Raw genomic sequence first — 18,378 nt, 5'->3', positions numbered from 1 at the left:
TTCTTCGTCAGGAGACATGGAAAAATTATTATTGATAATTCAGTATGACTGGATATTCATAAGATACTGTTTATGGTAATAATACACATTCTAAGAAATTCATAAGAAGAGCACGTCTTCCGTATTGTAGATAGAATTTTCAGTTGCAAATATATATCCTGTTGGTTTTCGTTTTTATGTCAAAGTAGTGAAAATTCTATAAATTGGATTGTACCAACTCACAAGATCTTTCTAGTTAGCTGTCTCTAGATTAGTATTCGTCCAGGTTTAGTTGTTCTGTGGTTCAGATTCCGTGGCAAAACTGGCAACGTGCTATACCACAGTTGATGGTTATTATCAAAGAGTACACCAACTAACTGTACATTGGTTATTATGACAGATAACATATGATTTTACGCCACAGAATACTATTTACTATTTATTCTATGTTTACGTTGAGTAGAAATAACGGTACATGTGTAGCCAGAAATATGGCGATGTTTATTTGTTATACGTTCAAAATAGATGAATGAAAAGACGGGGTTCACATATGTTCAAAGTACAAAAAGAATGCCTCAAACTGATCGCTATCCGCCATGGGTAAGTTGATTTTAGATGTTTCTAATATCCAGGAAAGCAAAAGATGTCCTTATGAAAATAGATGAGTAATATTGAAAACCTTTGTTCACGTCTCATGGAAGGGCGTTTTCTGTTTTCAGCGCAACCATAAGCGTTTCATTCGTGGAATGAATGTTTATTGCCCTGCCAAAGATTTTTTTTAAAGAAATGGTCAAAACAATCTAGTAACTCCTTTCAAAAATGTATTAGTTACAAATAACAAGTGTGTTGTTTTATATCACAGTAAGAAACGGGTCAGCATTTCGTGAAAAATATAAGAACTATATACCTATACATTCATATAATAAAATGTCCAGAAGGATGAGTAGTACCTACCTATTATATTCCAGTGAAAATATTCAAATATTTTGGAAAACATAAAAGTGCAATTTTTTCTACGATTTCGCAAAAATTTTTTTTGGTTTCTTGTTTCTCTTCTTCTGTTGTCATAATTTTTATATGCTTTTTTGAAAGGAAAATTGATATCAAAAGGGTGGAAAATCAAGAGGTAAATTGATGGATGTAGGAAATCATCATGAAAAATGAGAAATGAAACTTTATAATATTATAACTTTTATTCGTAACTAATGTTACTGCAGTTTCACCCTATAAGGACATTTTCAAACTTATACGTTAAATTTATTGTATGACTTCAAAATGTCCTTATAGGACGAAACTGCAGTAATGTTAGATACAAATAAAAGTGGCAAAAACATAGATAGTTTCATTTCTCATTTTTCATAAATCAAGAAGTATTTATGTAGCCTAACACGCCTCCGGATCTTTATTCACTTGATTTTTCTTTGGAGAACACTGGAAGATCATGTTTTTTTGAAAAAGTGTAAGTAATGATATCAATATTTTAAGGGATTCGCTAACTCCTGAATTTGTTTGCAAGGGAAGTTAGGTTACCCACTTTACTATAGGATAATACTATGACGAGGGAAGTTAAATTAGTATAAAAGGATGTTTCTAAAATAATATAAAGAGAAAAGAGTTATTTGTAATGGATAAAATAACAAACTATTTCAAAAGTTCTTTCACCTATAGAAAAATATATTGTCATGTAGTAACATGGGCTTTATTTTATTTTCATTGTCCCACATAAACACTATATTACACTCCGGACACGTGAGCTCAGAAACTCCAGATTTCCCCAACTTGTCCACTTTATCTTTGCATTGAAAAGGAAATCAGATAATCTGAAGAATCCCGCAATTATCTCTGTTCTTTTTCCAAAATATGGAAATCGAGGTGTTAAAATAACGGTTTGGTTTGGTGTTGGAAAAAAACTCCAGTAATATTCATTATTACACCAAAGCTTCCAAACAGTGCATCACAAGTACATATTGATCGTTTATATTTGATTTAATATGGTCTACATATTCGAAAATTGAATAACACATAACAAGGCAAGGTTATCCTATTCAATTAATTGGAATATACAGGGCTATTCAAATTCGTTTCTGTACATAGGGATCTCGTAAACTATGAGAGATAGAGTGTCGGTTAAATTGTGGCAAAGTTGCGTATTTTAGAGAATATAGCTCTGGACAGCAATTCTAACATTTATTGCGCTATCAATTTTTTTGTGTATATAAATTACTTCATTTCAATTTTCATTACAATTATAGTGTTCGTTTCGGATATTATTATTGCTATCATTCATTTTTCTGCTCATAAAAACACATATAATATATTTTTGTTGTAGATATGTTTCAGATAATCATAAAAGATTTTCTTATTCGAAGTTAATTGTAGAAAATGATCAGAGCAATGGAAAAAATATGAATAGGTACCTAAAATTGAAAAAAAAAACTTTCTAAAAACTCTACGGTACATAGAGACATTTTAAAGTTGCTATTATGTTTTTATTTAACTCAGTCAACCAATTTCCAGGGCCGTAATTTAAAAGGGAATAATTCACCCAATTGTAATTAAATATTACCGAAACATCCCGAAATATTAAAAAAAAATTAATTTCTCAGTATGAAGTGAACGTCTATGATCCAAAAACTACAACAAAAAATACAGGTCCGTATTTAAAAATTCAAAGATGGGGGTGGCCCAAGTCAGATGACACCCTATATAAAAGATTCATGAACATATTCTGATAACTCACATCAAGTGCCAATATTATTTTATTTTCGACTCAGTTTATTTAAGAAGGGTTTTTTATTGTTCATTTTAAGTGATGGAGTGGAATGACTAACAAGTTTTAGTGTTAATAGACTTATATAGAGAACGTCGTCTTCTATGGGATAGTTCAGATTCCCAACATAAATTTAAAAACCAAAGACACGACAGTCTCACAGAGATTGCTGTGTCTTTTGGAGTGGATATAAATGAAATTGAGCGTAAATGAAAAAATTTAACCAGCCATTTTTGGAGGGAAAAAAACGAAAAGAACCGGTAGTGGCGCTCCCCTACTTCTAAAAAGTACTCTTCAACGAAGTCACCAGTCTTGGTGTTGAAACTAAATAATGTAGGTAGAAATAACCCGGTCTGCTTCGTTTTCGGTGTGGACGTCGTGCCGGCCCGAACGTACCCGCCCGGCTTAGCCCACCCGGGTCAACCCGCCCGGCCTACCTCGGCATAGTGTGGACCCTGCTTTAGAAGACAGTTTTATTTGAGATTAGGATGCTGGCAAAACGTTCGCGGTGATCATTTTGAACATAAAAAAAGTTTATTGTCTAACAGGAGTAATCCCAATTACAAGACAAATATAATTAAGTTTACAGCTATGACTAAGTATAAGTACAATGGAATATAACGAATAGCATATAAAATCAGAAGAGTAATAGAGTAGTATATTATACAAACAGTGATACATTCATATAATAATAAAAAACATATACTGTAGAATTCTAATAGAATTGGCAGTGTGCAGAGAGTTGAAACACAGTATTTCACTTAAGGGTTGTAATTAGATTGTAGTTCGACTTGCGTTAAAAATGGTTTGTTACGAATTATATACTTGAAGCGTCCAAATGGAACAACAAAAATATCACATTCTGAATAGAAACTATTATAAATTTTACAGATGTTATACTCTGGGGATTTTATTAACACGTTGATCCAAGGCAAAGGCAAATAGAAAAATATTTCGTTTCTACTCCTTCGTCTCGATACGTGAGTTAACAAATCTGGGCAGTCAACCAGATTATGAATCAATTTGTATATGAAGATACAGGCATATGTTCATCTGTTTTCTAAGGATAAGAGGGCAAATCTATTTAGCAACACTCTATTATCAACTCCTTGGGATGGGTAAGCTCCATCCAGTTTGTAAGCCATGTATTTCATAAAGATTCTTTGACAAGATTCGAATTGCTGTATATGCACATTGTATATAGGTGACCAGATTAGGGAGCCATATTCCAGACGAGATCGGACATATGCATTAAAAAGTGTTATAAAACATTCTTGGTTTTGTAAGTCTCTACACGTTCTGAAGATAAGGCCAAGCATTTTTTTGCAGAAGATGTGATTTGATTAATTTGTGACGTGAAGCTAAGTTTCTTATCGAATATGATGCCCAGATCTTTAGTTTCTGTGCTTTGATCTAATATGACGTCATTTATTGCATAGTCAAACTGTTTATTGTTGTGCTTGAGGGTGTATTTCATGAATTTACATTTTTGAATATTCAGTGGAAGCTTGTGTAGTATGCACCATTCATGTATCGAATTAACTTCCTTCTGCAGAATAAGACAGTCCTCGGTTGATTCAATGGGTCTGAAAATTTGTCATCAGCAAAGAGATATTTGAAACAATATCATTTATAAGCAAAGAAAATAGAAGAGGAGCTAGATTACTTCCTTGAGTAGATTTGTGTCCTTTGTATTCTACACTACTTCGTTAACATCCATAATTCTTTTTCGTATTCTACATTTCATTACGTTTTGCATTACATTTTAGCTTTCGAGTGTACTTTATCGAATTTCGGTAACCACATGATTTCAATTTATTTAATCTTATGTTTGAAAGTGGTTGACAATGTTTCGTGGTGTATTTCATCAGTTCGGACTTCCATTGTCTAATATAATATAAATTGATTTGAAATCCCTGAAAAAAATTAAGCAGATTAACCGAAAATAACAATTTCATTAAAACAAAAAAGTGAAATTACAAGGAAATAACATACAAGCTACAACCAGAAAATAAAAAATTGAAATATTAACAAAAGCTGAAAAATTATGAAATATTATCAACAAAAAAGAAAAATGAAAATTAAAAGATTCCAAACCAAGTTACGTCACGACGTTTCGATTGTTAGTATCCACAATCGTCTTCGGGTGATAACTGGACTTATTCCTCCGAGATCTGACTATTTATAGGTCATTCGGGTGCTTTCACCTTTCACCTATCCCCTCTTTCCTCTTTCCGCTTAATTGGTTTTAGCGGGAGATGACCTTTTGGTGGGAGTTGGTCGTTTTTCGCTTGATAAGAGGTTTCCATATGTTACGTATCTCTACGCTAGCTTGACTAAATGCGTTGTTGGATTTTCTGGCTTCCTTGGCTTCCTTGAACTTTCTCCTAAACCATTGTTCCTCTTTGTGGATGATTTCAGCTTGAGTCCATTTAATATTATGTTGATGAGTCCAAACATGCTCTGCTATTCCGGATTTGCTGTTTTTTTAATTTTCAGCTTTTATTAATATTTCAATTTTTTATTTTCTGGTTGTAGCTTGTATGTTATTTCCTTGTAATTTAAGTTTTTTGTTTTAATGAAATTATTATTTTCGGATAATCTGTTTTATTTTTTTCAGGGATTTCAAATCAATTTATATTATATTAGACAATGGAAGTCCGAACTGATGAAATTATTCAATCTTAAGTCGGGGCGACTTCATTGATTCCAGTGGAGCCATTTGCTTTTTCAGCTGCAGGAAAACCCGGAAAAACCTGCAGCACCACACCATCTGAAGATCTTGATCTAACAGTGTCCTCTATCTTATAAAACAAAATGTAGGGTGTCTCCAGAGGCTCCAATAAATTCAATGCATCGCCAGAACACTTCGTGATACGACTATCGTCAAACTTAAACCAGTCCGTTTCGTCTTTGACCAAGGCGTAATAATGACCAAATTCAACGCCAGGACCACAGTGAACAATGACTGCATGAATATTATAATAGTGGTCTGCTAGGTTGAAATGTTCATCTATTTCGAACCTTCCAAAGAGTTTCTTGCTTCCGTTAGAGGTTGAGTCTTGTTTGAAAATCATCAGTGTTATTATAAGATTGACTGGTGCCTCAGATATACTTGTTTCCTTATAACAGTCAGTTAGTTTGGGGCATGTTTGACAATACAGTCGATCATCACCTGTTTGAAAATTCCATTTTCAGATGATTTAACAATAAGCTTTGCACGGACTGGTTATTAGTCATATTAGGAAAAGCTAGATGCGGTACTTCTTGAACATTTACCACAAAGTAAACAAGTGAGGATTTTTCCAGCAAAAGATTTACAAACACAAGACGAGATGGGCTGTACGGAATCATTCAGTCCAGGGCGGTCAGGAGTATTGATTTTGCTATTGTTTTGCTAACGAAGAGTATTCAACAAGAACCCCAAGAATTCGGAACAATCCTCTTGTTGTCCTAACGAGTATCTAGTGGACTTCAAAGACTCCTGAAAATCGGTTGGAGGGAAAGATGATACCTTCTTACGAAACTGCAGCTGCATGAACAGGTGTTTGAAGTTTGATGAATAAGTAGGAAACATTCCCGTTCTCGTTCATCATTAAAACCAGTTCTACGAGGACTGGAACTCATATTTGGGGGGCAAAAATGTCCTGAGTCCACTGACCGCACTGAAAAATAAGAAGGTGGATCAATCACTTGTGAATTAACCTTGATAGGAGACTGATGAATATCCACATATCTCGGCTTGTTTCGAAGAGGTTTCAGTTCCGTACTGAAATTACCGCAATGCATGATCTCATCAAAATTATGTGAAGGAGGAATAGTTCCAAGTACTGAAGCAGCATTGCCACGTTGAATAGCAATAATAATTCGTTCTATCAAAAAAGAGGTAGAACGGTGATCTTTCGTTGCTTGGCCTTATCTCCTTCCAAGTTCATGAACGAATAACAGAGACTCCGGGCCATAAACACCAAAAGTTTCAACCGCTACTGGAAGAAACAGATAGTTGTTTCCAAGATGTTGGTATTTTCTTCTTTTCAATTTCTCGCCAGACAATGCTGCAGTTCCAGCAGACTTGGAACTTTCGGCTAGATGGGAAGCCGCGACCGTGTCAACGCAAGTGAAGTCCCGGAGCGCCAATTAATTTTTATTGTTGTTTTTATTTTATTTTTATCCTTGTTTTAATAAAATGTTTCAATCTTAATTATTGCAATAAACTTGAAAGCGATAACATTTTAGAAAAGAGAATGTAGAGGCTTCTCAAACGATATATCGCAAATTTATACTTTCCATTTAAATTTACATTTAACGTGTTTCGGGATTTTTTTTAAATATGTACAGTAACCGAAATAATGAATTTATTCCATTTGGCTTTTACACACTGTATATTAAACATGGGTTTCAAAACAGGATTTCTCATGGTTGTTGTTTGTATGGGAGTTAACGGAAAAACCGACTCAGTTATCTATTAACGAGATCTTATCTTTTCAACATACGCTTCTTATTGCTCATACCTAATCGCACATTTGAAAAATAACTTGGAAGAACTATCAAGTAACGATGTATTATTTTTTAATGAGGCATTCTTATTATTCATACTCAGTTGCTCATTTATAAAGTATTTGATTACCTTATTACTAGATGAAACAGTAACATTATAATTGGAGAAAACTGAAATGGTTGGCAATTTTTACGAAATTTTCACAATAATTCAATGTTTTACCTTTTGTTCTAAGAACTCTGCCCGTGGTGAGGGATGGGTGCCATTTAGACATGCTGCTGAAATCACCTTCGTGGATATTTGAGATGAAATTTACTCCATTTATCAATCCAACTCATCAGGTTTCAATAGTGATGCCTTTTGCCTAATGCCTATGAGTCACATATGTGAGGATGTCTGTTGGGAAAGGAACAGGCAGGAATTACAGTAGTTTCGATGAGGAATGCCTTAAGAAAAAAGGGATCATTGTTATTGAAAACAAAGATAATCTCTGTTTACCTCGTGCCCTTTTTGTGGCTATGGTTAACATTGACACGGATCCGAATTTTACGAAAATTCATAAGGATTCAGGAATACAGGGTGTAACTGAATAAGTGTATAACATTCAAGGAGGTGATTCCTCATCGAAAAAGATAGGATCTTTCATATAAAGAAACTCCATTGGAGCATCCTTTGTTAAGATACAGCCCCTTGAAGGGGGTATAAAAATTTGTATAACAATTTTTTTCACAAGCAATGAAAAAGTTACAATATTGAAATTAACCTGACGTTTTGTACTACCAAAAAGACACTTAGCCAGTAATTTATTTGGTTTACCCCATGGTTGTAAGGGGTGGAAAACGCAACCCCTAAAATTTATTTCCAATGTAACTTTTTGTCTTATTATTTATTTACCATTCATCTGTGAATTCTATCGTCTTCAGAAAGTCACAATTTCTTCTAATCATTTCCAGCATCCAATGGCAAAATTCAAGACGGTTCGGAAAGTCCCGCGGTAACAGTGCCTGTACTCGTTGCAGATGGTAAGGGTATAAGAGTTGTTCCTTTAAAATTCGAAATACCGTCATATGATGAACATTTAGCTGGAAAGCAATCTTTCTAGTACTGGTAGTAGGTTGTTCTTCAATCAAATCAAGTACTGCTTCCTCAAGCTGTGGTGTTCGTACTTCTCGATGGCGACCACAATCCTGCATTCTTTTGTCGAATGAACCATATTCTCGTAATCATTGGTGAAGTCGAGCAAATATTCTATGTGAAGGATGATGCCGTTGAGGATACATTTCAGCCTATCTTCTAGAAGCTTCTAACATATTCCCCTGCGACAGACCGTAAACCTAATGGATATCAGCCATTACCTCATTTGTGTATGCCATTTTAATAATATAAAGTGAATTATTAAAATAACAAATTAAGAACAGAACAACAACACACAATTAGTATTAATTCAATTTCTAAAATTCACAAACTGACAGCGTCATACCAATTTAATTGTCACTATCGCCAATAGCGACCTACTAGATATATTAGTTTCGTATTTTCACATTTATGACGATGTATCTCTGTAGTTTTTCGTAAAATAGTTTTTGCTGCGAACTGGTTTATTTTGGGCAAAAAACCCAAGAGACATTTTTTGTTTAGAATGAAACAGGCTATCGGAAATAAATTTTTAAATGGTAAACAAATAATAAGACAAAAAGTTACATTGGAAATAAATTTTGGGGGTTGCGTTTTCCACCCCTTACAACCATGGGGTAAACCAAATAAATTTCTGGCTGAGTGTCTTTTTGGTAGTACAAAACGTCAGGTTAATTTCAATATTGTAACTTATTCAGTGCTTGTGAAAAAATTGTTATACAAATTTTATGTACCCCCTTTGAGGGGTTGTATCTTAACAAGGGATGCTCCAATGGAATTTCTTTATATGAAAGATCCTATCTTTTTTTCGATGAGGAATCACCTCCTCAAATGTTTTACAGTTATATTCACTTACACGCTTTTAAAGAACATCGAACTAAAAAGTTAAAAATATTTGTTTAAATAAACTTAAAACAATAACGATCGAAAAATACTAGTATTATTCTGAAAAAGCGTGGGCGCTAGATATACAAAAAATATGGCACAAAGCGCCCACGCTTTTTTCACAATAATACTAGTATTTTTCGATCGTTATTGGTTTAGGCTTATTTAAAAAAATATTTTTAACTTTTTAGTTCGATGTTGTTCAAAAGCGGGTTTTTTAAACTATATTTATTTTTAACTTTTTAGTTCGATGTGCTTTACAAGCGTGTTTTTTAGTTTTTTATTTAAATTATATTCATTTATTTTGATTTTCTTTTGAACAACCTATCAAGGAGGTTACGTACAGCGCCATCTGCCCGCGAATAGATCAAGCAATAATGTCGAGAGTTACGTACAGTGCCATCTGCCCGCGAATAGATCAAGAAATATCAAGGAGGTTACGTACAGCGCCATCTGCCCGCGAATAGATCAAGCAATAATGCCGATAATTCTGTCAATACAGATCCCGAGCTTGACAGTTACAAACAAACATACATGCAGGTGAAGCTAATATAAAGCGTGTAATAATTCAGACATTATGAACACAAGAGCTCATGAAAGAGTTATTTGTATGCGTTCCTTCCAAAGGATGTGGCATACCCGAGCTTCAACAATTTTAAGCACTCTCAAAAGATTACATTTTTTCTATAAATATGGTATCAAAGGTCGATCCGTATTATCTGAAGGTTCAAATAATTCTTCCACTTTTTTAAGGACAAAACACAAGCACTACAGAAAAAGGCGCTATTAGAGCGGTGCCTGTGCGAAAGTAGCGATTCACGTTGGATTTGAATCGCTGGAGATTAAATCCATTTGGAAAAACGTTCTCAGGAAGTTTATTCCACATGAACGCAGTTCTCCAGATGAAAGAGTTCTTGAACAATGAAGTTTGAGGTATTCTGAGTTGAACCTCAAAACGATGAGATGCCACAGTCCGTCGCGTATTTCTGACATGCACCGCTCTTGGTGAAATCAAATGTGCCAAGTCACTTGAACACTTCCCGTGAAAGTATATGTAGAAGAGAGACAAATGTCTCTTGGAGAAAACCGATGCCTGGGTTTTTGTGGCATTGAATTGAACCTGGTTACTTTCACCCCAATTCGAAATCACTTCTGGATCCTCATTAAGATATGCAACTTTCTGCTGCCGGTGAAGATGTCCCTCCATAGCCGATATCCTGGAATCCAAATGGAATGACGAGACAAGTGTGCTGTCGTCAGCAAAGCAATATTTTGGATCCTTGATTTTTTCCAATAAATCGTTTATATACAATAGAAAGAGGGTTGGTGACAATATAGATTTTTAGGGAACACAAGAAACTGAGATGAGTTTCTTCTCACCGCATACATAATTGTGTTTTTTTTCCCTCCCTCAGAACTAGTTATGAAAACCACTCTTTTTTGTACTTGTTGTTCATATACAATAAAAAGATGGTTGGAGACAATATGGATCCCTGGGGAACACCAGCGTTGATGGTGAAAGCATTCAAGATAAATCCATCGACGGTCACTTGCAAAGCCATACGACAAGCCATAGCATCGAAGTTTGGCCTGCAAGCCCTTATGCCACACACGGTCAAAGGCTGTAGAAATATCAAGCGCAACAGCTCTTAATTCTTGATTGCGTTATTCCAAATATGGGTGACATACGATAGAAGGTCGCCTGTTGATCTTTGTCTCCGAAAGCCATATTGATCCTTCCAAATATTTGAGGATATGGTGTATCGCGAAGGACACTACAATGTTATAACTTCGCTTACTGCAGCATTTTGCTGTTCTAATTTCAGCGAAGAATGTCATACACCCTATAACCTCAAAAATAATCATTGGTGTGACGGAATATGTTTGGCGTGTCGGGATCTCCATCTTGACTGTCTTCATTCCTTCAGAATGCAAAACTGCTTCAACAACCATAAACGAGCAATTTGCGGCAAAACCTGAGTTTGTTCTGAGTGTTTGAATACTGTAAAGAAAAGCAAAGTATACTTTTATAATTCGTTCAGTATTGTCTGAGAGAATTTCAAGAATGCAAATACATCGCATCATCAAAGAAAGCAACATAGTCGTCTCAAGCAAATAGCTCTGCAATTCACTCTCAAAATAATTGAGATATGTCTACCCTCTATATCCCTTGAGGACGCCGCTAACGAGCCATTAAAATAGGGATATGCGACAAAGAACGCGAAAACACCAACAAAGAAAGCGAAAATACCGCCAAAAGAACCGATCAATGTTTTTTCTGATATTACGTCAATAGGCGTCGGACTGGGGGTATTAATATAAATTTTCCATTGATATATTTTGTATGAGAAGATAATTAAAATATGGTGAGAACTAATTTTGTTAAAATATTTTATTTTGGGAAGGACAATTTATATTTGAAATAGTTTTTAATTATTCAGAATTGTTACCTTCTACAGATTTATAAAATAATCAGAATATTAAATTTATAAATAAATACAAATGTAGAAAGGGGAAAAAGTTACTGCATTTGATAAATTAGCTTTCTGGAAAAAAAATCAAACTTGTCATTAACTTGAATTTAAAAAATTTTGCATATTAAAAGAAATATGTATCATCTGGTGATGTTTCAAAGACTCTATCCATTTTCTTCATCCAACCTATTTAAATCAAAACATTATAATTTGTAGTTATGATTCGTCTTTTGATGTAAATAAATTTGATATTATTATTATCACTGACACTGATAATATCAAATTGATCGTCGGTTTGATAATTAAGATGGATAAAGTATTCGAAACATTACCAGATAAGTATACAAATAGAATAGATTTCCGCGGTTAAAAATTTGAACATCTGATTTCGAGTTGAACCGCGTTCAAAATTTTACGTTGTTCGACGTTTCGGCTTCGACTTTGACATTTTCAGGAAGTAGAAAAGTGTGGCTGCACTGAGAGATACACTTTATATATTCTTGTTGGTTTGGAAATGAAGATTCATATTCCTTATTGGATTTTATAGTTGATTCAGAAACAATTTTATAGATTTAATGGGAATACTTACTTCGAAAAAGACATTACGATAATTTTAATCTGAAAAAAGTCTACAGGGATTCGTTGAGTGATTCTTCACTGGATGAATCGGTTTCATTAGGATTGATGACAACTGGAATACTATTTTCTAATAATGAGTCCAGATCCCACATCTTTGCTTCGATTCTGCTTGTTTTGTGGATAAATTTTTCCCAAGCTTTTTGGTCGACTGTTTCCAGAACAATGTTTAGGTATTTCTTTACCACAGCTTGGATTCTTCTCAGTGATAAGGCGGCAACCGAAGAACCGACATTCCTTCAGTCTTCGCCATCTCATCGGTGACATACCTGACGAATTTCGACTTATGACGTTTAGCCAAGTTGAGGAGCTCCGCTTTTAACATGGTCGATTCAAAAGGAATAGCTTCCATTTGTAACCACTCAGTAATATCTACTTTCTTTCAACACGATGTCGGCAGCTTTTCGACTCGTCTACTGTGGTAACTTATTATTACGGATTCCTGCGGAAGTTTTACAAGTATGTTTTTAAACCATTCTTTGAATACTGTGGCGTCCATTTCTTGATGATAATCCCCATTCTTCTTCGATTCAAACACCATCAATCCATCTTTCACGAATCCTTCACTGCTGCCTATGTGAATGATGATAAGGCCACGACACAATTATGAAAAATCCTGATTTGAAACTCCTGTTCAATATATGTATATCAATATTACAAAATATTTCTGACACTTGTATTTGTGAAGGTTCATTCTAAAACTACCTTTCTTGAAAAAATAAACAAACATTTTTCAAAAGGAAGAAGTATAATTTTAGGAGAGATTAATTTTTCAGAAAGAAAGGTTTTGGCTTTCTACTTCTTCATTGTTATACAAAAAAATCTTCTAAAGAAAGAAAGAAAGCAATTGATTTTAAAATGAACTGTTCACAAAGATGTGTAGATGATGCAAAGAAGTAACTTTCAGACACAAAACTGAAAGAAAAAGCCCTCTCGAAACAACTATTCTCACATAAACATTGAATTACACGAAAAAAAAAATACCTTCAACACAACTACTTTTATATGAACATTGAATTATACAAAAAATACTTTTCCTTTTCAACTTGTACTCCAAACATTTATTACGGAATTGAATCAGATATCACTAACAGGATTGCTACACAATTTAGTATATGAAAGAGGTAAAATTTCACTTACATGGAACACTGTCATCCTCAATGGCAGAAATTTGACGTTTTGGAATAAGGCACTTGTCTTATTGCCTCTTCAGCACCAATCTGGACAATCTGCAGCTCTTCTTACTAACAACGTTACTATCTTAACGTTATTATCTGATGGAATCTGCCGATACCTACTTGGTGAAAATCAATAACATATTTGAGAAACACTTTATTGTGAGATTTTCACTAAACAGTATTACAAAAATGCAACACCTGTTTCGCTATACAATTGCTTCTTCAGGCTGTAGACTGAAGAAGCTGTTCTATAGCAAAACACGTGTTGCGTTTTTGTAAAACTGGTTTAGTGAAAATCTCACAATGAAGTGTTTCTTCAATACCGCGTTATTACCTAAGTTTGGAGACATACTGTAATACAATGACATGAAGACTCAAACAGGGTGAAAATATACTGTGGGTGGCATTTAACATGACAAAGTTTGGTTGAGCATTTTGACGTCTTTCCATTCCGCCTTTATTTTTTTCATACTTTACAAATAACGAAGATATTAACTAAATTCTGGGACACCCTGTAGCTTCACGCCTCGAAGTGTTCACCTGCACAATTCAAAAACTTCAATGAATCCATCTATCATCTTTGTTTTTTTTTTCAGGTTGGGCTGGTGTATATTTTCAACTTGATCGTAGGAACTGGTGCCCTGACACTTCCTGCAGCCTTTGCCGCCGCAGGTTGGTTGTTCAGTACGTTCCTGCTGATGTTCCTGGCTTTCATCAGTTTCGTAACGGTCACTTTTGTGATAGAAAGCATAGCGTGCGCAAATGCGACTATGCAATGGAGGAAAATTCAGGCCCAAGAATTGAATGTAAGATTTTTTTTTATACTGTAGAGTGGAATATATTAAATCATAATTATTTTTTTGCAAAGTCGTTGGATTTGAAATTAATATACAGCATTATAAAACCCTCTGAGATTCAAGATTAATGACAAAAAGAACATAAATCAAAGATGATGATGCATTTTGGGCTATTTTGCTTTTTCTCAATAACTCGTTTCGAAGAAACCTATAACTTTGCCACAATCATATTCAGTTCATTTATAAAATATTTTTGTTACTTCATTTTCGAAGCTGTCGCCTTCAAAAATCTCTACAACCGGCAGTGGCGCAAAAATCCCAGTGCCGAAAACCGAACCAGGTTTGTTAATGCACGCAACAGCTGCAAACTTAGAATAAATGAAAGCAAAAATGTTCAAAGTCAAAGAATTAGGGATAAACTGCTTGCCAATTCCAACGGGTCTAGATCCTTCTGGTCGTTTGGTTAGGTTAGGTTAGATCAGAAGTGAGTGGGTCTATTCCACCCTCTATCGCAACCCGCAAGGGTTTATTGTGGCTCACACTTATTCACACTCGACCAAATAAACCCAGCTCCTTAACGAAGCCGATTGATTTGTATGGTGAGTGGTCTTTCAGGTCAGATGATAAGAGTTCGACTCTGCCAGGAATCCACACCAGAGACAATCTGTTGAGTCTTTCTATCGAGGAGTGTCGTTTTTGGCAATTTGCTACCAATTTAGACTTTGCTTGGTAGAAACCAAGACCTTACAACGACGCTTGACTGTCCGAGAATATTTTTATTGACTTGTGTATGAGGTTGAATTCTTCCAATCTCACCACACACAATAAATTTCCGCTTGAAATACAGTTGCATAGGTTCCTAGGCAGGTTGATATCTCTGTCCTGGGTCTGCGACTGAAAATACCTGCACCAGAACCGGAAAGTGTTTATGATCCGGAAGGTGTTTTCATCTGCTCTCAATATTTCCTTCTCCTGGAGGATCCAGTCTTCTCTACTCGGGAACAGTACTTTATAAGGCAGTTCGTAGTTGACAGTTGGAGGCGTTGAGTCAGAGGTTATCTCCAGATTGATGTGACTTCCAGAGTCAACCAACAGTCTGTTGCACTATGCATTAAATTGATTTGTGCAATTGGCAATGTGCAATGGCAATTGGCAAGTCTATATGCAGATCATTTAGCCTTTCTCTTCAGAAAAATATGGAGCGGAGGTAGATCTAGAGCGATCTCCATGGCCGCTGATGGTGTGGTACTGATGGCACCACTGATGGCCAGACAAGCCTGTCTCTGTAAGCCACAGAGCTTCGCCTGGGTTGTTTTCTGTGAAACCTTCGGTCATCAGGCAATTGCACCATAAGTGATCATTGGTCTGACAATCATCACATAAATCCAATGGATTTGTTTGGAATCTAAAACTCAAGTTCCACAAATCCTTCGACATATACATAGGGGCAGTCTGGCTTTATGTTAAACTTTCTCCAAGTGAGCGTTCCAGGTGAGTTTTTTATCAAGGACAATGCCAAGATATTTCACCTCCGTTCCAAATGGAATGACCTCACCATTGAGGGAAAGTGGCGTTAGATCGTCCAATTTTCTCCTTCTGGTGAAGGGAATCATCACAGTTTCGCTGGGTTTGACAGACATCTGCTTCTTCGGACTGTGTACAACGTCCATCGTGCTTTGGAGAATATTACAAGCTACCCTTCCCGATGAAGACCTATTGATCACAAATTTCAACCATATGCTTATAAACCTCGAAACAGATATATACTGGTATGAAGATAAATTTGACATACTTCTTCGAGTTTTAAAAATATCTGTTTGAAATCTGTTTTTCCGTTAACCAGCTGTCGCAACCCTTCGAACGACAACCCTCAGAAGTCGATACTTGTGCGAGCTAAGGATTAACGAGGTAATCCCTTTTAACGTGTGATTCCTAACACAGGTTGGACGATAGCAAGTGAAAATTGATCGTTTAGACTAGGGCTTGAACCACCGGCCAACACGGCAGTCAATTCGAGAGAGTGAACAAAGCACCCACGTCGAACCGCCTGGCTACCGACCGAGTAGCCGACTCAGCTAAAGGCTGAGAACGTGAAAAAATATTCAGAGAAAGAAATGTTTTTTTTCATAAAGTGAATTGTTTATAAATTATTTGGGAAAATGTCTGAAATCGATAGTTTCATCACGTGAAACACTCTTCAGGCTAAATACTGAAAGTATTGGAAAAACATGAGAATCTTTTTGCTTTTCTTGAGAAGGTGGACAAAACACTTCATTTTGCGATGAGTCCAATAATTCGGGAACAAAATGATATAAAATATATAAATATCATTTTCCTTATAACCTCCAAAACGTTTATATATGTAAAAAAATTGTTGCCATAAGTTATTTACATTATTATGTACTATAAGTTCCTAATATTTCTTTCACAAACTCGATAGATCAGTAGCTTGGTGACAAAAATGGAAAATATCGTGGGGTTTGTCAACTTTGTCGGAAAAGACTGCAGCTTTTTCTCCATTTGTAAATAGCATCGTAACTTTCGATCATTTCATGTATTTCAACATTTCCATTTTCCATTACTTCATTAAAACTTATTTCGAATATTTTTCAGCATGCTGAGATCCGAGCCGATTCAGAATCCGAAGCTGACAATAGTAACGAAGAGACTGCTATCCTTAGAGTTAATAGAAGATATTCCCTCTACAGAATCGATACCAAAGTGGAACTAGGCGAAATAGCCGCTCTCTATTTGAATAAATTCGGTCATTTGTTATTTTTCTCCTCTTTGTGCATTTACCTATTCGGAGACTTGACAATATACGCCGCTGCTTCCGGAAAAACAATAGTCAATCTCATTTGCATCAACGCAAATGAGACGGAAGACTACAGTTCGAGGTGTTTTCACTTTTCGGACATGGCCAAAATAGATATGTACAGAATATTCGTCGCTGTGTTCGCCCTGTCGGTGGGCCCGTTCGCCTACTTCAACGTACAAAAAACTAAATATTTACAGTTGTTCACCATAAGTATACGATGGTGCGCTTTTTTTATAATGGTTACCGCAGCCAGTATTAGGTTGGTGAATATGGGCCAGCAGGGTCACCCCGAAATGATGAACCTCAAGGAGGTTCCAGCCCTTGCTGGTTCTAGTGTGTACAGTTTCATGTGCCACCACTCGTTACCAGCGCTGATTGCGCCAATTTCAGACAAGAATCGTATCATGAGAAAAGTCAGTTACGATTTCTACTTGATCTGCGCTTTCTACCTGCTACTAGCTTTAACGGGTTCGTTTGCTTTCGCGGTCGTCGACGACTTGTATTCCCTGAATTTCACCTATGACGACGACTCTAACCTCTTCCGCAAGATTATCGGGTTTTTTCTGGTCGCCTTTCCCTTATTTCCCATGTCTACAAGTTTTCCTATAATTGCGATAACCTTACAGAGCAATTTGAAGAACCTGGTTCTGAAGCCCACTGTCAGGCCAAACTTGATAGTGAACCATCTAGTGTTTCCGACGCTGGCCGTCGTCCCTCCAGTTGTTATGGCGCTTTGCACGCACAATATCAAGTATTTAGTGGAAATTACGGGTTCCTACGCGGGAGTAATGGTCCAGTATGTTGTACCCGCCATTCTTGTGATTGAAGCTAGAAAGCAGTGTGCCAAAGATTTCGGATCCTGCGTCCATAAGTATTCGAGCCCGTTTAGGCACCGGTATTGGTTTGCATTTGTCATCGTTTGGTCGGTGATCAGTTTGATTTTTGTCACAGTGGATTTTATTTGGAATAAATGAATTTATTTTATTATAGTTAAGATGTTTCTTTTCCTTGAGTATAATTTTTTCGCTGTAGCACTAGACTCACTAGACGAAATATTTGAGTTTTTTGAGATTCAAAGAACATTTTTAAACATTTTTAGTTTGAAAGATATCAAAAACCTTCCTAGAATATATTCCAGAAGGAAATGAGGTGAGCTATTTTATTATTTTATGGGCTACTAGGTTACTTTGGCTCTACGAGGACTAGTGG

The 18,378-nt window shown here is 35.7% G+C and overlaps 1 protein-coding gene across 1 annotated transcript; it reads left to right on the top strand.

Annotated features, from left to right (window-relative positions):
- Positions 1-346: 346 nt before the first annotated feature.
- LOC111516132 (transmembrane protein 104 homolog) lies at positions 347-18,158 on the top strand. Its single transcript, XM_074174126.1, has 3 exons — positions 347-579; positions 14,151-14,360; positions 16,965-18,158. The coding sequence occupies exons 1-3, from the start codon at positions 505-507 to the stop codon at positions 18,141-18,143; spliced, it is 1,464 nt and encodes a 487-aa protein (XP_074030227.1). The 5' UTR covers positions 347-504; the 3' UTR covers positions 18,144-18,158.
- The last annotated feature ends 220 nt before the right edge of the window (positions 18,159-18,378 follow it).

Source organism: Leptinotarsa decemlineata, unplaced genomic scaffold, assembly GCF_025532065.1.
Source record: "Leptinotarsa decemlineata unplaced genomic scaffold, Ldec_3_MD MMD2_P_RNA_scaffold_12, whole genome shotgun sequence".
Lineage (NCBI taxonomy): Eukaryota > Metazoa > Arthropoda > Insecta > Coleoptera > Chrysomelidae > Leptinotarsa > Leptinotarsa decemlineata.
The sequence above is the reverse complement of the archived record's forward strand: the minus strand, read 5'-3'. Positions and strand labels throughout refer to the sequence as shown.

Excerpts from the sequence above, each read along its gene's own strand:
- LOC111516132 (XM_074174126.1), top strand. The coding sequence starts at position 505 with ATGAATGAAAAGACGGGGTTCACATATGTTCAAAGTACAAAAAGAATG. Across the intron at positions 580-14,150 it reads CTGATCGCTATCCGCCATGG|GTTGGGCTGGTGTATATTTT; the intron begins GTAAGTTGATTT and ends TTTTTTTTTCAG. Across the intron at positions 14,361-16,964 it reads TTCAGGCCCAAGAATTGAAT|CATGCTGAGATCCGAGCCGA; the intron begins GTAAGATTTTTT and ends AATATTTTTCAG.